The 24,812-nt window shown below is 38.0% G+C and overlaps 3 protein-coding genes across 3 annotated transcripts; 1 reads left to right on the plus strand and 2 right to left on the minus strand.

Moving 5' to 3' along the window:
- Positions 1–437: 437 nt before the first annotated feature.
- Positions 438–4,686, minus strand: tmem205 (transmembrane protein 205). The gene is made up of 4 exons (XM_079252464.1): positions 4,592–4,686; positions 2,258–2,364; positions 2,019–2,182; positions 438–1,929 (listed from the first exon to the last, which is right to left on the minus strand). The coding sequence occupies exons 2-4, from the start codon at positions 2,355–2,357 to the stop codon at positions 1,627–1,629; spliced, it is 567 nt and encodes a 188-aa protein (XP_079108590.1). The 5' UTR covers positions 2,358–2,364; positions 4,592–4,686; the 3' UTR covers positions 438–1,626.
- Positions 4,687–6,739: 2,053 nt separating this feature from the next.
- elof1 (elongation factor 1) lies at positions 6,740–10,181 on the plus strand. Its single transcript, XM_079252285.1, has 4 exons — positions 6,740–6,808; positions 7,333–7,455; positions 7,526–7,596; positions 9,641–10,181. The coding sequence occupies exons 2-4, from the start codon at positions 7,340–7,342 to the stop codon at positions 9,703–9,705; spliced, it is 252 nt and encodes an 83-aa protein (XP_079108411.1). The 5' UTR covers positions 6,740–6,808; positions 7,333–7,339; the 3' UTR covers positions 9,706–10,181.
- A 197-nt stretch (positions 10,182–10,378) lies between these two features.
- On the minus strand, positions 10,379–24,035 carry cnn1b (calponin 1, basic, smooth muscle, b). The gene is made up of 7 exons (XM_079253485.1): positions 23,788–24,035; positions 16,725–16,846; positions 16,569–16,635; positions 15,879–16,016; positions 14,395–14,511; positions 13,934–14,080; positions 10,379–12,739 (listed from the first exon to the last, which is right to left on the minus strand). Exons 1-7 carry the CDS (start codon positions 23,845–23,847, stop codon positions 12,494–12,496), a joined length of 897 nt encoding a protein of 298 aa, XP_079109611.1. The 5' UTR covers positions 23,848–24,035; the 3' UTR covers positions 10,379–12,493.
- Between the last annotated feature and the right edge of the window lie 777 nt (positions 24,036–24,812).

The following is a 24,812-nucleotide window of genomic DNA, read 5'->3' on the forward strand; positions in this document are numbered from 1 at the left end:
AAAGAGCAAACATTAATTTGCATTTGGGAAAACCTCATCCTTTTACTTTCAGTTCATGCAATTCATATTGAAATGAGTCCATTAGAATCCATTAGTGCTGCTATAACTATAATGGGGACAGCATCTCCCTGATCCTGTAGCCGGGCCAGCAAAGCACTGTTCTCTGCCTTCAAGGCTGCTCCTCTTGAACCCTGATGTGCATCAGCAGTAATCACATTAAAACCTGCTTGTTCTGAATCCAGGCGCTGTCAGTCGGATCCAGCTCTTCTCATTAGTGTGAGACAAAAGGGATTAAATGGAGAGTGTCTCTCCAAACCCATTCTGATCACACAGGTGTTTCATTTTAGTGCGGATAGATTTAAATTGTATTCATCAACAGTTCACATAACAACATGTGCTGGAACACTTGAGATAGCAGTGAGAAAAACCAGGAAGAACAGCACTGTTTATTATCTCAGTCAGTGTTAATTCAACAGCAATGAGGATAATAAAACATATAGATTTTTTGCAATATCATGAGGAACAACGTTGTAGAAATTAAATAAGCTTGAACTTCAAATTTCTAAATATCGCCCCCTGATGGACAAGAAGGGAAACTGCAGACACACCACGACAAGGATGTTTTCTATTAAAAACTAAAAAGAAAAACTTTCATCAGGTGGATTATGAGTCATTACGTCATGAAAAAGTATAAAAATACATCATCTGTGAGTGAATGACATTCAAACATAGATTATTAAACTAAAGACATTTCTTACTAAAAAACCAAGAAAGTGAGTAAGAGAAAAGACATCCTCAATAAAACCTAAAGCTTTATTCATCAGGAAAATATTTTCATAAACTAATATTCATATTAGCAACATATATCTTCAGATTAACAACAAACCAAAGCATATTACAATCGCAAAAGTGCTAAAGAAGAGTGTGAAAAACAAAGTGCACCCTTCCAGCTTAGAGCAAAACGCTACTAATCAAATGTAAATGAAATAACTGATCATTAAGCTCCTGTGTAAAATTAGCTGTTTTAGCATTTTATGTGTGCAATGCCTTGGAGGAATGACATCAGCAATGAGTGTAGAGAAGAAATTATTGCCACCCGCGAATCAGGTCAGACTTAAATACTGAACTTAAAACAAAAAGGGTTTTAACGGACCGATAACAATAACAGAAAATGATTACTCCTGAGTTATTGGTGCTACAAGCTGCTTAATCAGGGCTGTAGTTAGTTTATTACACACTGCTTCGACATTTTAGCTCAGTTTCTGTTAAATAAATAATGACAGACTGCATTATGTCACATGGAGCCATTAATCTGAAGTTTTATTTATCTTATTTTAACACCTTGTGTTAAACTAGAACTAGAACACTAGAACTGAGAGACGCCATCATTTCTTTGTTCACACAACTGCATCTCCTCATTTAAAGGCTACTAGGGTTGCAAACACTGAGGCACACTTGAGCGAATGAGGCGAAATCTATACATTTTCCACCTCATTCATAAACTATTTCACATTTTTGACCACCCATGATTATATTCTTGTCTTCCAATTTGTATTCCGTATTTCTGAGTCTCTAAATCCTCAGCTGGTGAAGAGCTGAAGACCTTAAAGCTTGAGTATTAACCTGCTAAATGGTGGATAAATTCAGAGCTGTGTAAACCAAGTTGGTTGTGGTGCAGAGGAACCCAATCAGGTTGCAGAGGTTGGACAACCCATGGTACCGTCCAAAGGAGCTCTTGTAGGCTCTGTACTTGGGGTCCTGCTCTTTGAGTTTGGCATAAGCCTCTCTCTGACTGCTCAGGCCGATCTGGTTCCCCAAGCCGTGCTCCTCCTCCACCGCCCTCATCTGGAACATCACCTCAGTGGCTGCGGGGCCAAACCACTGGGCATTCAGACCCGCCATGATCAGCGCCACAAAGAACAGAAGCAGCTGCAAGATGACAAACAACACAATGATGCTGAAATGTCTGAAATGATCCACATGAACCCGTTCTCCAAATGCTTGACATTATATTTCACCTGCAAACTTTCATGCCACTCCAGCAGCTCTCTGGGGTGGTACACAGCATACACAGCCAGGCTGACAAGGTTACCCCCCAGCAGGCAGTAGAAGTACACAGGGAAGAGCTTACTCTGGACCAGACCAAAGGTGTGCAGAGTTACCTGTTTCACCAATGCAAAGCCTGCGTACAAGACCCAAACACAGGGTTAAAACAGCCGTGCACAGTGCGTCGCAGCTCCGTTTGTTCCTTTCTTACCTCCAATGAAGGAGACCCAGACCTGCATACCCCAGGTGAAGGAGAGCACCAGCAGGTGCAGCACTTTGACCGAGCCTGTTGGGTCGCCCTCTGTTGCCATGGTCCCACTTTGAAACAAAGAAAACAAGCATGTGGTGAGCAGACAGTCAGTCTACATGAACATGTTCTCGTTTAGGATCCACGAAGGAGACGGCAATGTGACTTTATGGAAATGATAACTCTATTTTGTCCCCTAAATACAACATGATGGATGTGTATTTATACTACATGGGTTAAAACGACGTGCTTACTAAAGGCTACTGAAACCGAAGCATCTGAAGTTTTCTAACAGTTTGAGAGCAAGTTAGAGTACAGCACTATGAAAAAAAAGTCTTGAGCTTTGCCTCATGTGGTCTGGAAAATGAGGATGAGCTTACTGAAACAGGCGAATGTAAAAGAAAACAAACGCAAAGGCTGTACAGTTCTAGTGAATCTGACAATCAGCTTTAACTAAACCCTCTCTGATAAGTTTAGACGTATTTTTACCTCCGGCAAGGAGGTTGTGTTTTTACCGGCGTTTATCTGTTTGTGTTCAAGATAACTCGAAAAGTTATGGAAGGATTTTAATTCAATTTTCAGGAGTTGTTGGAAATGTGAAAAACGAAGAACTGCTTAAATTTTGGTGGTGATCCGGATCCCTGTTTACATCCAGGAATTTCTAAACATTGTGCCTGGCGGAGAGGTTTGCGCTCTCCGAGTGCTTTTCTAGTCTTTCTTGAAATCTTCAGGGGTCTTTCCAAAGATCTTTAGATGTTATGTGCCTTTTGTTCCGTTTCCTGTCAGTATGATCCCACTGTTTCTGTCAGGTTGAGTTCATCAGACCTATAGCCACTGATTTACAGTCCAGTTCTTGTGTCATTTGGCCCACTTTAGCCTTTTATTCTTGTTTCTCGTCATTAAGAAGGACTTTCCCACATGAAGAACATTTCTGATGAGCAGATGGATCAACTGGAGGTTTAGGTGCATCACTTGCCTTGCAGCTTTTTTGTTTTTCAGACCTAACATTTGTTCTTTTGTCCTTCACTTGCACAGTTTCCTCCCGTTTATTTCAGGAAATACTGCACACAAGTCTAGGAAATTCAATTCAATAAACTTTATTACTCCTAGAGGGGCAATTTAAAAGGCTGAGCGGAGCACCATAAAGGAGGGCATTGTGACTTAAAGTAAAATACCGAGAAATAAGAGAAGAACTAAACGAAACGCATTTTAAAGAAAACAAAACAATAAAAACTGAGGCAGTAACGTTCTAAAATATATACAAGGACTGCACAAGGTGCAAGAATGGCACTATAATAACTTGCACCATAGTGAAGTGATGATGTACTGAGAGGAAAGTGGAAAGTCACGTGACATTTGACAGCAAGTGAGTCAAATGTCAGCCAATGCCTCTTTTGGAGAAACTATGGTTTATTTTACGTTTTTCTTTTTAAATACATGCAACTAAAGACTCAGAAATGATCCATCTCTGTGACTGGCTGCTAGTAACAAAGTGCTGGAAGATAAAATAAAATAAAAAAAAACTGGCTGCTTTGCCAAGCAGGTACATCTGACTGAACCAGGAAAAATTTGGACAAAATCCCCATAAAGTTCAGAGAACAACTGTTCATGACTGGTTTAAAGGATTTCAATAAAGTCTGGTTGCTTAGAAGCAATAAATCCAACAAATAAAGGACTCGTACACAGTTCTGATGAGCAGAAACCCAAACAGACATGTGTGCAGAAAGCAGGTCTGCAGAGATAAATGTGTGCAGCAGACCTGATAAGCTCCCAGAAATTAGATAAGGGGAAGTTAAAGGCGGTAAATTCACTTGAATTAATTTGCGACCCCAATCCATATAAACACGATAAACGCTGCTTTCTAAAGAGAAACTATTACAGTAAAAGCACAAAACCTGTGTGGTTACACCTCATAGCTGCGTTTGGCTCGTTATGCAAACCACCGTTTAGACCAGAGGTGTCCAGCTCCGGTCCTCGAGGGCCAGAATCCTGCAGGTTTTCTATGTATCCCTGCTCAGACACACCTGATTCAAATTAATTAGTAGTAGAGCTTAATCAGTTGTGCACGTCATTGGCTGTTTGATCCATTTAGTGGAAGCTAGATGTGTTGGAACAGGAATACATGGGAAACCTGCAGGACAGCGGCCCTCGAGGACCGACTTTGGACACCCCTGGTTTAGACTCACCGGAGAGATGGTTACACAAGCTTAATAAAGGTTAATAAACACTTGGTTTATGACATAGCATAAATAATTAAAATCACAACACATTGCACATGTCTTTAGGCATAGTGCTTACCTTTTTCAGAGCGATATTCAGAATGAAAAGCTACAAATTATCAACGATATTTTGATCCCAGGTCCAAAGGGCGCCTCCCAGCGCCTACTTCCGCCGTCATTGGTCTACGTCCAGATGCCCCGCCTCCCGAGAAGAGTCAGACCAATAGGAGTCTTTGTTAGTCAACATGTTGTTGTTATATGTATTTTAATTGGTCTATTCACGATGCATTCACTACCAACCTTTCTTCTTAGTTTGCGCAACTTACATAGATGAGGCATGCACTATTTAAGAGCAATCACAGCATTGTATTGTGATGATGACATTAGTTTTGCCTCAGTCCGTCATAATACTGTTAATATAGACATCAGCTGATGTTTTACACAAGTTTGATCTTTTGCATGTTTCTATTCGCAGCTAGTATGTTTTGTAATGTAAGAATAGCATTTATAGAGCTAATGTAAGAGGAGATTACAAGCAGCAGCAGCTGCTATGTAGGTTTCATACTTTTCTGTGGTTCAATCTGTTTGTTGCTTTCAGTCTTATGATCCCAAGAAGCCCAAAGAAGTGTTTTTTTGTGCGTCTCCACTCATCAACCTCACTGTTTGTAGAAAATAAACAAATTAAAAACTATGAATCAAGTCATGTTTACTATGGCATTGCATCAGACTTCCTTTGGATCAAACATTTAGGAACTTGCCATATAGTTGAAATTTGTCAGAGGAGTATGTGTTCATTCACACACAAGGTTTCAGCTGTTCAGCAGTCTTGTTGTTCTGGTCTGATTCTCATTTTCATGATGCTCATCACATTTTTAATTATAATAGCAATAACAACAACAACAACAACAATAATAACTGTTAAATCTTGGAAGCAAGACAGTCAAGCAAACATACTCTGTGACACTGAAATCTGATTAAATCACTACAGGCCATCCTATTTTCACCATTATGGCAGCAAATATAAAAAAAAAATCCACAGCACATGTACAGCCTCTGCACCAAAGGCACCTTCAGATCTAACCAGACAGAACATCTGAATCTGAAATGAGCTTGTGCCAGGGAACTCATTTAGAAAGTTGATATATAATTACACGGTGAAATGATGGTTTCTTATAGAGGGATGACTGAGGGTTCAAAGGTCACATATAACCACCTTTTTCTGTTCTTGACACTGGCTCACTGAGACTTCTTTAAATTCCTTCAGTCTTTTCACAGCATTGTACACTGTGAGCTTAGAAAGTAAGTAAGTAAAGAAATTATAAAACCTTTCAAGACAGAAGCAAAAAAAAAATCACAAAATGCCTCACAATAAAAAACAAAAACAACACAGAAAACATACAACTAAGAAAAAGCAAGAAGGAGACCAGATTTTTGGCACTGAAAAATAATTTCTTGTAACTTCTAGATAATTTTATGACTGAGTTTGACACAAAGTGGTGAGTCATTGTTACATTTTTGTTTGGAAAAACTAGTGTTCAGAAGCCCTTTTTTTTTTTTTAATCCAACCCTGACACCCTTACTTATTACAGATTAAGCAGCTGATTGAAGAGTCCAAAAACAAAGCAAAAATTAGTTATGAAACTCATGAATAATTTCTTTGGACTTGAATCTATTGAATAAAGTTGCATTTTTGGTTATGGATATGCTGTGAAAGATGTTTTTGTCAGTCTGAAGCTTTACAGATTACAAAACATGCAAAAGGCAGTCATTTAATCATTAAAACTAATGTCTCAGTTGGTCAGTGTGCATGAGATTCTAATTAAAGATCCCCATCACCACCCTGTACCCAGTGCATTTTTGTTACACCCAATTAATTGTGACATGATTACAATCTGTTAATGACAGAAAATAATGACTATAATAAATGAGGATTTTCTTATTCATTTTCTTATGTTTTAGACATAAAGCTTATGGTCCCTCTGTACCCCCATATTACTAGTTTACCTGTATTCTTTATTCTAAGACTTATAATGAAGAATATAAATTAAAATCTAAGTTATCACATCCTCACAGAGCTATTGCCTTTTTCTTATTATCATATAATTTTACAGCATTTCTGTGGAGGCGGGAGTTAGACAACAAGATTCGCTATTGGATCCTTTTGAACCAATCAGAACTCCCTCAAATTCTCAACTAACCAATAAGAGGCAACCTGTGAGACGCTGCATCCGGATGAAGTTGTAAACGTAAACCGAGGCCATCCAGAGCATCCTCCGCTGCAAAGCAACCTCTGTTGGTAAGATAAACGTAATACTGCTGTTAAGATGATAAAATACAACATAGTGGAAATAAATTTACAGAAAACAACGGCTTTGCGCGGAGAAACGCGAAAAAAATCCAATGTGTTTATTAACCAGGCAGGCGTTGTGCACATGCTAACAGCTGCTAGCGTTGTTTCTCTACTTGTCTGAAAAGTTGAAGCTCTGTGGAGAAAATTTGAGCTTTGGACAAAATTTACGGTCTTAATTTAATTGAATTGAGTTTTTTTATGTACTACGTGTTGCATTGATAATCTTCCAGAGGAGAGATGAAATGTAAAATAAATATTTACATGTGTTTTATTTTGTATTATCTGACCACAAACCAGGAGATGGTTTATTTAATTGTGTTTTTTATGCATAATGCAAAAGTAAAAATCTCTCTTTTGAGTATAATGGATTAAGTTAATCGGATTTAGTTTAAAAAAAAAAAGCCATCAATAGTCTCACAGAAACACTGTTGTTTGGAATGTAGTTTTATGATGATATATTTATTTTGCAGAGTTACAATGGCACGTAGAAAGTCAAAGAGAAAGCCACCCCCCAAAAAGAAAATGACAGGTAACCTGGACACCCAGTTCACCTGCCCTTTCTGTAATCATGAGAAATCCTGCGACGTCAAAATGTGAGTAACTTAATCGCTTTTAAATCGCATGCATTGTGAGCAGTATGACTGTAAAGTTGCTGTTTTCCAGGGAAAGGAGTCGCAACACTGGGATTATATCCTGCAGCGTCTGCTTGGAGGAGTTTCAGACTCCTATAACCTGTATCCTTTTAACCAGATGCAGATGATGCCTAACATGTATGTGACGATCAGATCTGATTAGTATTTTTATTTTTCTATACGCATGAAATACACCATGTACTGTCATTTTGTGAGATGTGTGTTCTCAAGTCATGTGAAGAAGAAAGTAGATCCTCTTTCAGTTCTATGGTTTAGCAGAAGGCTGTTTCATAAAGGCCGAATTCAGTAATCCAGGCTAAGAGAAGAAAGCAGGGCTTTACCCGACTTAATCGGTTTCATGTGCACTAATCTGGGCCGAGGAGGAGCGAGTGAGTCAAGCTAGGTGTAACCTACTAAAATGTGGTCTTCAAAAGACCAAGCGGTTGATCACAGATTAGCTGATGCAGACATGAACACGTTGCAACCCTCTTGCTTCACTTCAGGAAAGCAACATGTTATAATGGAGGGTTATGAGGAGTTATGTAGAAGTTTACGTCATTCCCCTGGGGGAAAAAATCTTTTTCTGTCCTTATCAGATACTTGAAAACAGAGTATTCGTACAGAAGAAGTGAGTGACAGACTCGTCCTTTTCACACATTTCTCATTAATTTACCCTTAAACAATTTAAGGCCTGTAGAGTCTCAGATGATTGGCTTGCTGTTTTGGTTTCCAGTTTGTTTATAGGGGGTTTAACGCCTGACATGATGACAGCTGACTTGCATGTTTTTCATCAGGAAATAATCTTTCTTGCTGTAGAAAGTTTGATTTAATAATGTTTGGAAATGTATAATCCTTCCCAGATTGCGGGTCAATAAGAGTTGCTTCTCTACGATGGTTGCAGATGTCTTTCCTCCTTGGCTTGGTGAACACACCTGAATGTTGCAGACCAGTAAACCGATAAAATGTCTGCTCAAGAGAGGTTTTGTAATTGCCGGGGCTATGACTGCTTTGGATGAAGGGTCGTTGCCATGGGGATCACCCTGTCTGGATGACTAGGGGTCCTGCAGCGCAGCCGTACGGCTGTGGTTTGGGAACACTACTGGCCATGATCTGGCTGGTTTACAGTGGTGGAGGCCTCTGTGGACTTGAGTGGACTGGCTCATGGTATGAATGGATCACACAATATCGTTTCTTCACAGCATAATCAAAACGGATGTTTATTTCTATAAGGATAATAAGTTAAATAGACAGAAGGGGGGGTGGGGTGGGGGAATGCATGTTATGTGTCTGTGTGTATATGAATAAATGTTTTTGCATGAAATTTATTTATTTTTTTTCATAAATCAAGTTTGATTTGACTTGATTTGTGGCACAGAGTGTGTGTAGTGTGTGGAAATAGTGTGTGAATGTCCACACTATTCCCTAACCCCTGCGCTGACTACATAAACTACATCGTGCCCATATATCACACTATTTAGTGCACTCATTCTGTTGGCCATTCGGACATGAAACTGGCTACTTTCTCCTCATCGCAGATCACATGACTACCGGCTGTCACCATGGCAACCATCACACGTTGTTCCAAATCAAATCCAAGCTTGTGTGGGGGAAAAATTTTATTTTCTGATATTGTATTTTGTTATTTCTTTGTTGCATATTTATTCAACAAATAAGGATATAAAATGGATGATCTTTAGTTTTTTATCAACATTTTTTATGTTTGAGTCACTTTGAGCTCCTGCCTGCAATGATACGGGGTCTACATTGACCCTTCTAGTGACCATCGATGCACACTACTTTTCAAGATGCGTTGAGCGCACCACTTTGTTATCTCTGGACATTGACAGAAAATGCCGTGAGCCCTGTATAGAGCCTTTATGTGGGGAATGGGGGGGACATTCGGACACAACCGGTGCAAAATGCCATTTGTTGTTCGGAGGTTGTTTTTGCTTCATTTTTAAAATTTATTTCAGATTTTTTTTCTAAGGATCAGATTATTTATCACGTGTGGATGTATAAAACCTTCAAGTGTAAAAAGATTTTCTTAATTTTTAACATGACTGCACGTGTCCTAATGGCATTTAAAGTGACTGAACTACTAAAGAGAGCAATGCAAAAGTGGTGTTCCTTAATGTTTCCTGCACAGATCTGTCTGAGCCGGTGGACGTTTACAGTGATTGGATCGACGCATGCGAAGCAGCCAATCAGTAGTGCCGCATTCCTGACACAACGTATCCGTATCTGTAGGCTCACTTTGTTTTTTAGTTCCTGTAAGGTTAGCACCATGTAGCCAGATTTCTCATCCTTTTTAGTGTCACAATGTTAGATTTAGTTCAGCTGAAATGTTGCCTGTTAAAGGAGATATTCCCAGTGGTCTGGCTGCGTTACAGCGCGTCATGGAGACGTCTACATATGCCACTTCAAGATCTGTATTTTTGTCCCATGTTTGGGCCAAAGGATCACATTCCCTGATCATTCCTTTGTCTGATTTGTAAAAAAAAAAAAAAAAATCTAATAATCTACTTTGTTTTCAATACATAGAATTATGAACAGTGAATATAAGAGTCTAATATTGCAATGTTGCAGTTGAAGTGTGTAGTTTTAATGTTGTATTCAGTCCTCTTACTAACACACTAAAAACCTTTTGTAGGTTTCTTCTCAATTATTTTCTTTTTTTTTTTTGAGGGGGTGGGCAAAATACTTAAAGAAAATTAAAATCATGTTGTGTTTTAGCACACTACTGTTGTATATTTTACATTTGTGTACCCCATAGTTCTGACAGTGATTAAAATGAAGGAAAAAAAAAAAAAGCATAATTGCTCTTTTGATGTGGTTTTATTGCACAAATGTCATGTTTAGTGAAAAAAAGGCATAAAGAGGAAGCAATAAGAAAAAACATTTGGGTGAAATGTTAATTTACATTTACTCAGCATCACTTTTCTTGTTAATAGGGGGCAAGGTCATTTTGATAAAGTAACACATTGTTAAAAGAAAGTAATATTTGGTGCATTGACATACCATAAACCGACACTAGGAGGTGCACTTTTACAGGCCTGAACATGCTGTTGCAGAAAGACATTCAGACTATAAAAGTGATGCATCCCGTAAGAGCTGTATCTCTAACCTTAGATTGTTACATTCGTGACATTCGGTGGGTGAACAGTATAATATTTATTTTAGTGACATGTTTGTTTGGCATGATTCAGATTAGTGGACATCTGCAAGCAGCTGGATCTGCGGCCATATGCCCACTTCTTATTGGTTGTAATGGATAAAGTAGATACTTGGGACATTTTTTTGCAACACCATTTCAAGGTTTCCTGTTGTCTATGTCTACATGTCTAAACATCTGTAACCATAAAAAAATGTTCTAAGGGAAAGTAGCAGTAATCCACTGTGGCACAATCCACACGTATAGACGCCCAAATGTCATTACCTTACCCTGCTTTTAAAAGGTTACACCTGCAATTGTATAGTTTTTATTTATCCTTTCTTTTTCACTAATTTAAAAATGAATAATTATTATTCACTTTGTTTGTGTGTACAGTTAAATAAGCTGTCAAGAGTATTGACTCAGGTACACAGGACTGTTAAGAAAGGAATTATTCCACTTTTAACCTTTTCTGTGGTCGTAAATGTAACTATAGCTGAATTCCTTGCACACGTTTCGTCTTAAAACTATTTAAACAGACTTTGTAAAAGGAAAGAAGGGAAAAATAAAGCATTAAAGTAAAGCAACAAGCGCCTGCAAGATTAAACATCTTATCGAGCTGCTTTTTCTCCACTAACTTGGATGCATTTACTTTTCAGACAAAAGAAAAAAGTGATCAACAGCTACTTTATTTTTACTGTTACAATATTAATGTCAAAGTAGGTTTGAGTATTTTTGCAAAAAGATGAAAAAATTTGTTCAACTTTGGAGCATGTGAAGCACCTCAGTTTATTATCTGGGTGCGTTTTCTAGCATTGCGTAAATGTGCCGCCACATCTCCAAGTTTAGTACAACAGAAGTTACATCAAATGTCCAAGTATCTCAAAGATAGTATTTGAGTAAATATACTTAGTTACTTTAAACTACTGTTTTCTGCACACAAAGTGAAACCAGGTAAAGTGCAAATAAAGCAAAAATAGCCAAAGTTCCTTAAAGCATCAGGCAAGAAGAAGCTGCTCCCACAGTGATGGAGCAAAACGACTCACACGTAATACAAAAAAACCCCACTGGTTAATAAGTTGGCTAAAATTCAAACCTGGCCACCACTACACTTACAATTGTTCAATTAGAGAAGCGGTTCTTTTCCCCCTAAAAAAATAATCAGAAATGCAGCAAACAAAACACGTATATTGGCCGTGTAAAACGAATTACAAGCTCATTAATAGCTATGCATCAGTGCAGGTGCTCATTATGCAAAGCAGTGTCCACACAGTCCTCCTGCATCCCGATCTGTCCACGGACCCGCAGCTCCCATGTCATCCCAAAGGGAAGAACCAGCCTGAAGCGCTGGGATCTGTTCCAACTGGGCCAAAGTTCAATAGCACCAACACGGTCTTGTGTTTCTTCTGGAATAACTTTCAGATTCAGCTTCAGCGTTCAAATTGCTTTGGAAGGACGAGGATGTGAGGTTAGTGGAACAAAGAGCTAAAAATCTTGAGTTAAAATGATAAAAAGAGGCAAGAAAAATAGAAATGGTAAAAGTCAATACAATCAACTCCTCAGCATTGTGTAGGTATTTTCTAGCTGTAATAACATGAAGCAGGGCGACAGAAGTTGGTCACAGCATGACATTTTTGAACTTAACGTCAGTGTAAACACTAGTTTTCTTTTCTTTTGCTCATGGCAAAGCAAACAATAAATTCCTAAGAGTAAAAACATGTTAAGAGAAGACGGGGAATGAAGACAACGGTGACGTCAGTCAGAGTTAAATAACAGTCTGAAAGGTTTTCCCGTCGTACAGACAGCTGTGTTGGAGTTAAAGCAAAAAGGGCCGAAGCTGTCCGTAGTTTAATCAGAGTACTGGTTGTAGCCGTCGAACTCCACCTCGCTCCCGTTGTCATAGTAGGTCTCAATGGGGTTGGTGCAGTATTTGTTGTCGTAGACCTGGCGAGGCAGACCGTAGGTGGTCATGCCCTGCTGGGACGCCACTTTGTTGGTGCCCATCTGAAGGGAGATGGTGGTGGTGTCACAATTCTCCAGCTTCAGATTCTTGTCAAAGATGTGCCTCCGAGTTCCTGGAGCGGTCATACCAGCCTGGGGGAGAGACAGCAGGGTGTTAACCCGACGTCCTTTCATTCACACCCCGACATCATGGTTTTCTATCACCAGAACGCATTTAGCTCTATTAATATGCGTGTATTGTTACTAGCCAGCTATTCCTCCACAACTAGCAGCTGGTTTGGAGGTTTAGATGTTGCTCCAACACACTGAAATGTTCATCAGCAAGATATCAGCCACATGAGCACTATCTGCATTTGATACAGTAAATCGCCAGATTTCATTAGACAGACTGAGAAGTCTGGTGGGTAATGTTATAAAATTGTTTTATGTGTACCTCACATGTCAACAGGTTTGATGAGTTTCAATACATGCTCCTCATGAATCCATTTGGCCAACTGTGGGGTTCCCCAGCGTTCAATTATCGGCCAATTCTTTTTCTTTTTGAGCTTTTACTTGCTATCTCTTGGGGGTGGGGGGTGATATTGACTTTTACAGCTATGCTGATGATACGTTGTCATGTCTCCTGGTGAGCTTTATCCAGTTGATGACTTTTTAAAGATTTTTAGATATAAAGTCATGGGTGGCAGAGAACTTCCTACAGCTTAACTGGGACAAAACTGAAGTTTTAAGCGGCAGTCCTGAAGACAAAACAGCAAAAAGTGTGTGAGAAATCTGGGTTTCCTTTATTTTTTTCCTATATTAGAAATGTCACAAAGACGGGATTTTATCATCTTAAAAACATCACCAGAGTTCATCCCTTCCTCTTTCTGGCAGCACCAAGATGCTGATGCGTGTTTTTATTTCTAGTCAGTTAGATTACCGGACTGCCGTGCTCTCTGGTCTTCCCAAAAGAAGTGTTTTTATCCTACTGTTACTTCAGAACTCAGCTGCATGAGTTCTGACAAGGACAAGAGGGCAGGAACAAGTTCCATAAGCATCCATCTATCCATCCATCCATCCATCCATCCGTTACCATTTTTAACCATACATAAATGGTTAAATGGATTTAATTTCAGCATTTAAGCAAGGTTTCTTTTACGCCAGTTTCAAATAAATGTTGCAATTCATTTGCAAATAATTGGATTTCATTTGTATTTTAAAAATTTCCATTTTGTCCTCGCTTCTTTGGAAATCATGTTTCAGTGCAATAAAGTACCAGCTCCACCTGGAAACTGCATTTAATCCCACTGTGAAAAGAGGAGGATAAAAACAAGAACACGTCCCCACCTGGCTGGCTCCTTTGTTGGTGCCCATCTGTAAGCTGATAGTGGACTGGTCCTCTGGTTTATCCATGCCCATCCTTGCATCATACAGATGCCGACGCGTCCCATAAGAGGTCATGCCCTTTTGGCTGGCAAGCTTGTTGGTGCCCATCTACAGACAGAAAAAAACAGAAGCTAAACCACAAACAGTTTTCATGTTGTTGCATCTCTACAAGTTAATTATCTACAATGACATCAATGATAACAGATTAACTGTCTTAATCTTGTTTATAAGATTAATATTATCTAGAAGATTAAGCTAGCATATTGTTGCTTAGCTTACATTTGAGAATAAATTCATCTAAACAAAGACTTGACATTTGAGGAACTGGAAAACGTTCAACTGGGAAGCATCTTTTGGCACATTCAATCTGCAGCTTCATGTTAAAGTAAAGCCACAAACTGAGAAATGGAAAGTTCTCGAACCTGCAAACCTATGATGTTCCGTCCCTCCTTGAGCTTCTCAGGCGCAAAGCGTCGCTGCTGTTTCTCAGCATACTTCACTCCCAAATCGTACTTAGAGCGGAAACCTTTGGACTTGGCCTGAGTGGGGGAGGGGCAGACACAAAGGACAAAGGCTGGTAACTGGATGAATTATTCAAACCCACTGTTTTTATTATGAGGCTACAATATTGTTATTCCAATCCATGCAACACAATATTATCAAAAAAGGTACATTCGTATCACAGGGCAAAAACCAGAGGCAGTGTGTGAAAGGTTAAGTGCACCCTTGCTGTTTCTGAGTATTTAAAAGACAGCCATGTGCTGCTAATCAAACAAACTTCATTCATTCATCAAACCTGGATGGTAATCTGATGCTGAAGAGGAAATGGATACTGCTCATTGATCTAGAAAGGATTGTAAGGTAAATTCCAGACAATTTGGAGTCCATTGTTGTACAGTGTGGGGGATTATTCACAAGTGGAAAACACTCAAGACAGCTGTCAATCTTCTCAGGAGTGGACATCCTGGTAAGTTCTCCCCAAACGCAAGACTGTGTAATGCTCAGAGATGCAGCAAACAACCTAAGAGCTACATCTATGATCCTACAAGACTTATTTAATAAGTTAAAGTTTAATGCTCATGGCAGTAGAAAAAGACTAAACAAGTCTAACTTGTTGGGAAGATTTCAGAGGAAAGTCTTTTCTCTCTACAAAGAACATGACAGCAAAGCTTCGATTTACAAAGCTGCATCTAAACAGACCACATACCTTCTGGAACAATGTCCTTTACACAGCCATACCAAATTTAGAGCTATTTCATTTTATTGTGCAGTCCATTTTTATTCATAGATGGCACAGACACCTTGTACCATCTATGAAGCATGGTGGTGGAGGGCTAATGATTTGGACTTGTTTTGAAGCCATGGGACTGGGGCCCCTTGTATCCTTGAGTGGACCATGAACTCTATGAATACTATAGACTTCTAGAGTCAAATGTGAAGCCATCTGTTTGCTGAAAGTGGGTCATGAAACTGAGTAATTATCCCAAACACAGCAGCAGATCGACAACAGAATGGTGAGAAAAATGAAGCTGTTGATACGATGCAGCCAAATTCCAGACTCCAATCTGACCTGAATTCTAAAGATGAATGGACCAAACTTCCTCCTTAAAAATGTGAAAGACTGACATCATCATAGAAAAGCTTTTATTTCAACTTATTGATTAAAAAATGTGTTGAACCACTGAGTTAACATAGTTTTTGTACACATATTAATGTCACATGTTGTTGTTCCTTTGAGTTTATGAGTTAACCACTAAATTATTTGACCCCATGACCTCAGGAAAACTACATTATAAGTTTCAAGGATTTGATACCTAAAACCTAAACAGTGAAAGAGGATGCTTTCTTTTTTCCATGACTGTTAAACAACAGTAAATAAACAATGTGTGTGTTAAGCAGCCCTCACCATTCCAGCCAGAGCGATGAGTGTGCACTGGACCTGAGTGTGGTTGACGTTCTCAAACAGATCGTTGGCCTCAAAGATGTCGTGTGGCTTCAGGCCATACTCCGTGATGGCACGGACAAAATTCCCTATGTTTTCCAGCTGAGGAAGACAGCAGGCAAGATGTAAAGTGGAATTAGTTAAGAAGAGGCGTACACAGATCCTTTTTTTTTTTTTAACCACACAAGCTTTGTAAAAGTTGTAATAGTCAGTCGTCTTTATTCATGTCTACTCTGCACAAACAGCAGTCTATTGTAGCTCAAAGAGTTCCTTTTATAGTCCTTTTTTTAGCTCCTTATTTCAGAAAGCGGTCCAGACACCATGATTGTTTGGACATAAAGAAAACACATCCCAAAAATAAATGTAAACATTGGTAAAAATGTAAACTATAAAAGCACCAGCGCTTAATTTTGAACTCCAAAAGGCTAAATGAAACCAACAGAAATGGACAGACACTTCAACCCCTTGCTTCACTGAGCCTTTATGTGACAGAGGAATCATGATGTGATTTTGACTAGTTTATCACCTATCGGCTCACTGCTACATCACTTATGTGCGAGTATAACCAGAGAAAAAGCCATTGTAGCTTTTCTTTAAGAGTCTCCCGTTGTCAATGCTAATGCATTTCATGCGCCATTAGAGCTGCCATGTTACCTGGTGCCAGTTTTGACTGGAGCGATTGATCTTCCTCACAGAACCTGGCTGGAGAACATTAATAAGTCTAAAAATGACAAAGAATGAGATTTTGAGTGGATTTCTGATTATTATTGAAAAGATTTATGTTGTATGAACCACTGTCTATCCACTTACTCGCACAACAGAACTCCATCCTTCAGAGCCTCCATGAAATTGTCCCCCATTCTTTTGCCGGTCACATCCTCAATCCACAGCCTCAGTTCTTCCTCCTTCTGTGGGTCATACTTGCCAGCCAACTGAGGACATAAAAAAAAAACAAAAAAACCCAGCTACAATTAAAGTATTGGCATTTAAAATAATTATTAGTTTCCGTATGTACAACCATGAAAGGTAACAGGAAGAAGTTATTAATTGACAGCAGTTCCTCATTTCAAATCTGAATATTTCAGACCATTGAAGTAAAAAACAGTTTCCTTCAGCAACATTTACTCAGAAGTTATTTAATCGCCATAATTTGGACAAATGGACTATCTAATAGCATTTCAAAATTGTCATATAGCTAAACCATTTAGCCACTTAATAAATTAGTTTAATGTTAACCACAAAACAGCGTGTTGCTAACTCAGGTAGCCAACTTTGTTAGCTAGGAAACCTAGTTAATTCATAAATGTTGGCTGTGTGAATTAAATATAGCCAACAAATATAGCTTGTTTATATATGTTAGTTAAGGGACTTAGCTAATTCATGATTGCATAATAGTAGCATAGTAGCTAACTCTGGTAGCTAGCTCATGTGTTAGCTATGAGGCTAAGCTAACCCAGCTCCATTTGTAGCCTTAGCTAGCTACTTTAAAAACCTTGACTGTAAGTGTTTACACATAACTGTATGTATCTAAACTGAGAAGCTAATTTGTGTGGTGAAATCTTTTGTAATACATATTCTGCCTGGAAATGAAGTTAAAACACAACTTGAAGACTTCCGATTATTTTTGTTCATGAAAAAAATCAACACATGCTTAGCTGAAAATAGTTTCTTTATCTCCTACTGTTTGATGCAAATCAGACATACTGCTTTTAAATCTGCGTTGTCAGTTATATTGAAAGTAACGTGAAAAAAAATCTTTGGAATTATATAATGTGACATCATTTTAACATGACTTTACTGATCTGATTGCTACTTTCTTTCTCCTTATTTACATGTGGCTAAATTCCCCAAAAGTTTTCTCTTTTATTTTCTTGTTTTTCTTGGCAAAAAATAAAAAAAAAATAAACGAAACTGTGAATAAAAAGAAGCCTAACAAAAAGTGAAAGTTCACGTGTGATCCATTTGAATGCACTTAAAAGCTGCTGCTATGCTGGAAGCATAAATTATCATTAGCTTAGGCAAATTTTTAACATACAAGTAATGTACAAAATGCCTAGCCAAAAGAAGTTGCCACCCACCCAAAAAATGTTGCACACTCTATTTCACTGGACCAGCTTTAGCTTTGAGCATTCGCCATGGCAGGGCTTCAATAAGTCTGTCCAATTCCAAATCATTTATTTTGATTCAGGGTTGCATTTGTTTTTTACTAAGATATTGTATGGATGATGGGAGAGTCTAACCAATCCGCAAAGTTTTCTCTAGCACAGATTCTCAATAGGATTCAGGCCTGGACTCTGCAGTGGCCAATCCATGTGTGAAAATGATGTCTCATGCTCCCTGAACCACTCTTTCTGAGAATATACTCATGCCATCAGGGAGGCTAGAACAACCTGTTTATTCAGTGTACGCACATAGTCAGCTGACCTTATTCTTTGGACACTGAATGTTACTAAACCAGCTGCAGTAACCCCAGATCACAGACTGGCCCCACAAGCTTGTACAGTAGGAACCAGCAACGATGGCTGCGTCACATCATCTGCCTCTCCTCTTATACTCTGATACTTCTCTCACTCTGGAACAGGGTGAATCTGAACTTATCAAACCAAATGGCCTTTGTCCATTGCTTCACAGTCCAAACTTTATGCACCCAAGCAACTTAAAGCCTTTTTCTCACGTTAGCCTCACCGATTGGTGATTTTCTAATAGAAACATAGCTGTTCAAGATAATCATCCCATACAGTAATTATCTAGAAGGATGCTCGTAGCTACACTGAACAAAAATAGAAACACAACACTTTGTGTGGTTTTTTTTTTTTTTTCATTTTTGTGAGATGCACTATTTATTGTATTTTATATTTTTATACTGTGTATTTGTTAAATTAGATCCAGGTGGCAACTTTATTTTGGCCAGGCAGTGTATATGCAGTACTGTAACCTACATGTGGGATAGTCACTCTGAGAAAAAGTGACATAATATCTTGAACATGATAAACAGACATATATACAAAGGCTACCAGAAACCGAAAAGTAGCTAAATTTGGTCTTAAACATACTAAGGTAGTATTGCATCTACAAATTTTTTATTTGATTTAAATTAAAGTCAGAGTTAATGTTTCATTTATTTATTACAACTGCCCCTATTAGACAATATCAAAGTTTCTTTTACAATATTTTGCTCTCATATGAGGATGTAGCAGCTCAAAATGCAACAGAGGGTTGCTTTCAGACCATATTTTGCCTTTGTGCTATTTAGTTGCATGCACCATGCTCTTCAAAATGTGCAATGGGATAAATTCATGACTGCTGTTTGGCTTAATTTGTTCATTTTTAATAGTTTACCTCCTTTTCTATTTTTCATCTCCAGCTAATTACATGTGACACGTGTTGATACTAACAGAACCTAATCACCCACTGTAAGTGGCAAAAATGCAGCAACCCAAATTTGCGAGTTTGCTTCCAGGCTGTATTTTACAGCAAACCTTAATGCCGATCTTTAGTTTTGCAGATGAAAACTATCTCTTTTTTGCTTTGTTACTGCTGCCAAACAGTACAGTGCTTTCCAGGGAACTACTAACCCACATCCAAAGTGCATCATTTTAACTGCAGAAAGCAAAAAACAGAAGAGACAGTAAATGTCTTAAATCTTACATAAACACAAGCATCTGCTTTACTTTCATACAGCAGTTTTTCACGTCCTATTTTCAGGCTTCAGGTACTGAAATAACTCTGCTATTATCCATTTCTTTCTCATAAAGGATGGCAAAGCATAACTGAGAGTCTTACAGTGTAATAAAAGTACTTTGAGATGAGGTGTATAAACAGAACAGGACAAAAACTGAAAATGAAAAACGCCTGTGGACATTCCTGCATGCAGAACCACACCGGCCTCCTTCTTCCTCCTTTCCATGTATTTCCTTACTGGCACAAACACACTGCTCTAATACTTTGAATTCTAGCATGGGGTTTAAGGCTGCACCCCCACCTCTCTGCACGCACACATGCACACACTTCTGCACGTCCTCATCCTCTTCTCCTGAATGTTCTGCAGATAAGTCGTCTCAGCCTGGGGTCAGCAGCCAACACAAACAAGCGTTTCAAAGCAGCGGGGATAGTGTGGCTTCCAGTCCATCACACCAAACTTGGGAGAAGCTTTCTGAAACTCTCCTCCCTTTCCCTCCAAATGTCTTGCTCTCCCTCTCCCATTGGCCGAGCTCATATTACTCTCTCTCTTCTTCCCCTCTCCCTGTGGGTTTTCCAGAATCTGCCCTTTTACAGTGAGAGGACTATTCAAGCAGGCTTCAGTAAGAGTTTTAATTCGGTGTGTTGTTTCTTATCGTAGAGCTCAGGAGCAAATTCAAAACCTGCTGTTTCCTGGCCAATGGACGACATTTCTTCACATTGAAATTCCCCTCTGGTATTCATTTAGAAGGTTTTTTTTTTTTAAAATTATTTTCATATCATTTTATAAAATAAAGCTCAAATAAACAAACATCTTGTCAGGTGAAGTGGAAAAAAAGTCTTTAAAAAAAGCATCTGAGATCTGACTGGTGGACATATTGTCAATGTTTGGTGTCAAACTTCAATTAAAAGTTACCATAAATAACTTTTAGTCAAACAAGAACAAAAATAATCTGCTAAAATGTGGTAACTTTGGCTCAAACTGGTGCTGGAGAACCATTTAAAACAATAAAAGCTAATATTTGGACTAAATTAATTGATCAGTTAGTTCATCAGGTGACTAAAGTTGCTCAAAGTAAAAACTACTAAGGCTGTAGTAATAAACCAACTCAATACAGCTGAGTTATGATACTTCTCACGGCTACCCCATAACTCTTTAAAAATATTTTAGAAAGTTTAAAAGGATTGAACAGAATGCCCATAATATTTAAAGTACTACAGAAGTACTTTTTTAAAATAGATATTTTACTCAATTATTGTACATTGTCTGAAAAATCTTCTTTAAAGTAAAACAAAACAAATCAAAACACAATTTAAAAGCATAACATAACCATAATAATAAAATTCAGCCACAAAAGACTCAAAGATTCAAGTATAGATAAAACAAATTGCTTGTTTGATCAAAATGTTATGTAACGAACAACACTGCACATCCGTAACACAATATAAAATCCAGAAAAGGGGCTTCAGTCAGAGGCTTCTTCAGCTATAGGACTGTTACAGAATGTTGTGGCTAGAAGCGAACGGGATTATTTAATCTGTTCTTCTTACTTTTATTCATCTATTTGTTTTTATTTAATTCTCAATCCTTTATTACAATGCACAAATAATACTTGATGATACTTTAATATTTAAGCAAGAAAAAGTGTTTTCTAAATTAACCATAGCCTCTGCTACTGGGCTGTATTTTATTTTATTTTATTTTAATTTATAGGACTAAAAAAATGGAAAAGATTGAATCATTTAGCCAATTTTCAGCAATATTCAGAAATATTTATATTAATGCAGCATGTCAAATTTCAGTAAGTTTCCAGATCATTTGTTGCTTTACTGCACAAAGTTGCAAAGCTTTGTTAGCTTAAAGGTGGTTTAAAATTAGCCATATAATGCCGGAGTTTCTTTATTTCAAATTAAAAAAATTTTTTTAAAGCATCATTTACATTTTACACCATGAATGTCAATTTGTTTTAAAACATAAAACCACTATTGTCTGTATTAGCCCACCCATCATGTTCAGGCGTTTAAAGTCAGCCAAATTTTACACCACTGCTTAGTCGTGCTCATTATGTCAGACTGTTGTAAACGACTTATCTATAAAAATGGGACTGATATCAAAGAAAAACTCATTTTAAATAAACATAAGCTTAAACAGCTGGCTAAAACCTTTGTAGAACAAAAACATGAATCAGGATGCACAAAATCATGGACACCTATAAGGCAAGTACCATTCACAGAGCTGAGTGAACACAGTGAACATTTAAATGATTGCAAAAATAAATTTGTTAGAAAGATTCTTATACAGCATTATATAATGACAAGTTTAAGAGAACAGGAGTATAAGTCTTGTTATTTTTAATCAGTTTTTTAGAAAGTCTGCACATATATAAAGAAATGCCTCCATCTTTTCCATGTCCCCTCCTGCTTTGTAAAAACCATTAGCTTCGTTTTTTTCCTCTGCCTCCTGTCCACCTGTGTTCTGTCAGGACAGTGTTTTGTCATTCTTGACTCGGATGTAAACTGTTTAGAGTACGGACACTTTCTCAAGTTCCAGACCAGATCCCGGTCACTCCTTAAAAGGCCATCAGATGATGCTGAGGTACCTGGCGGTCCTCTGTGCTGCATCCCTGCTCTTCCCTGATGTCACCCCGCTGGAATGCCCCGTCCCAGCATTGCCCACAAAGCCTATCAACTCTAATAATAAAAATAATAATTTCCATTCTATTCAGCTCCCCAACTTCCACTCACTCTTTCTGATTGGCTTGGAGATTACAGCAAAATAACAGGCTGCGAGGAGCCTGCTGACTGCTGAATGGCAGTAATGAAAGGAATGTGAGCTTCACAGAGAGCAGTGGAGTGAAATTAAAGCACTGCTGAGAGATCGAACTATTCAAAGGAGAGGTCACATCCCTCCAGGACAATGATGATGATGACGAAGATGATGATCTGCATGCTGGAAAAGTCACAAGCTGACCTTTTTCATCCTAAACGCAGACTGTCAGCAGCGCTGACTCATCCAGTCACAAAAGAGGTGATGCACAAACACACAGAAAATGTGTTTGAATAACACACAGCTACCTCAGCATGATGACAGCTCCATGCGTTGACATACAGTACAGATACACGTTTGCTGAATATGACTAAACACTTGTAATGAGTACAATCTGATGGATGGTTCTACGCATCTCCAATAATGATCCATTTCTGCCTGCTTGTTGAATCTTTTCCAGAATATACATACATGTATATATATATATATATATATATATATATATATATATATATATATATATATATACATACATGTATATATATATATATATATATATACATACATGTATATATATATATATATATATATATATATATATATATATATATATATATATATATACATACATGTATATATATATATATATATATATATATATATATATATATATATATATATATATATATATATATATACATGTATATATATATATATATATATATATATATATATATATATATACAAACATGTATATATATATATATATATATATATATATATATATATATACATACATGTATATATATATATATATATATATATATATATATATATATATATATATATATATATATATATATATATATATTTATTTATGAAAAAATGGCTGGAGCATGCTCCAGCACAACCCAGTCCTTGTGCTGGACTTGCAAGACTAAAAAGCCCTGACCCCGGATAATCGCACAGATCAGTTGGCCTCCAAGACCCACTTCCAGCTCCAAAACAATCACCTCCTTCACTGTGTGATCTGTGACCAGAAGGCGGGAGCGCGTCACCTGAGCTGCCTTTAAAAGAATTACACCACCTGCAGGGAGATTTCCTCACATCTCTTTCTAAGCAGTTCAGATGATAATGCATGCAGCTTTAGGAGTTTCCTCTGCAGCTGTCTGATGAGGGAGCACAGCTCCAGTAATCCCTTCATCCTGCAATATCTCTTACTTGGGCCAGTTCTTGCCAACGGCTTCAATATATCATAACAGCAACCATATGAGCAGAATAACCCAAGTTCCCAGAATAAAGGCTGCAGCCATGGAGGAGGTGTTTATGACCTGACCTCTGGTGGACCCCTGACCCCCACCTGAGGAATCAGTGCTTCAGCTGGAGCCTGGAAACAGCCTCTTCACAAGATGAAGGATGCAAACGTACCTTACTTTTAACTTCAGCGGAAAGTCCAAAGGCAGGGCCGCTCCTGAAATGTGTGTTCATCCTGGTGTTTTTGTTTATTTACAGAGGAGCCTTGAAGAAACGGAGAGGCAGGTTGCAAGCTCTCTGTCCGAGGCAGGGGGGGGCGGCGGGCGCGCGCAGGAAGAAAAAAGTCCCCAAGAAACTCCTTCACTGTCTTATTTCCTCTTTATATCTAAAACTTATATAATGAATCTGAGTGGCGGAGTGAGCAGCTGCGGAGGCTTTCGGACAACTTTCCGACACTTTTCTGAATCTTTATAAACTCTTTCCATGTGTGTGCGCTCTGATTGGCCGACGCCGCCGTCCAATCAGGACGCGGCCTGCTCATCAGGGGGAGTGATGTCACCGCTCGGGTATTAAGATTCAATCAGTGTCACTTTTTCCACCTTCAGGCCAAGCAGCGATGATTCTGGCGTGTGTTGAAACGTGATTTGCTGAAATTATGCCACTGACATGTTCAGCTTGTGCTATAAAGCATGAGTTTATAACATAGCATGAACACTGTTTTGATAGTAAGAGTTTTTGGTGATGTGAATGATCAAATATTTAGTAAATCTGTAAGGTCACCAGTATTTTTAGTAAAAGGTAATGAATAATTTTGCCATAAATAATTATATTTGTGCTTTTAAGGATTGTTTTAATATACCTAATATAGAATTAAGCCACAGAGAATTGGAAAATTACATTTTTCTTTATTCTTGCTTGCTCTCAAGCTGTCTTTTGTGTCTTTAGACCATAAATTTTTACTTTAGGAAATATTTCTACACTGTTCTATAGGTCTAATATTTCTAAGTATAAAATTATCCTTTTAAATAATATCTGAGTGTAACCTTTATAACCAATCTGTCCATTGCATGTAAAAAAATATTCTTAAAATGACGTTTCAATAGTTAAACCCATCTTTATATTTGTTCAGGTTTTTGGTCTGTTGTTGATTCTTTCACAAATTTGTCCGTGTTTTACAATTAATCCAAAAACTATCCATT

Source organism: Telmatherina bonti (assembly GCF_933228915.1).
Source record: "Telmatherina bonti genome assembly, chromosome: 14".
NCBI classification, from domain to species: Eukaryota; Metazoa; Chordata; class Actinopteri; order Atheriniformes; family Telmatherinidae; genus Telmatherina; species Telmatherina bonti.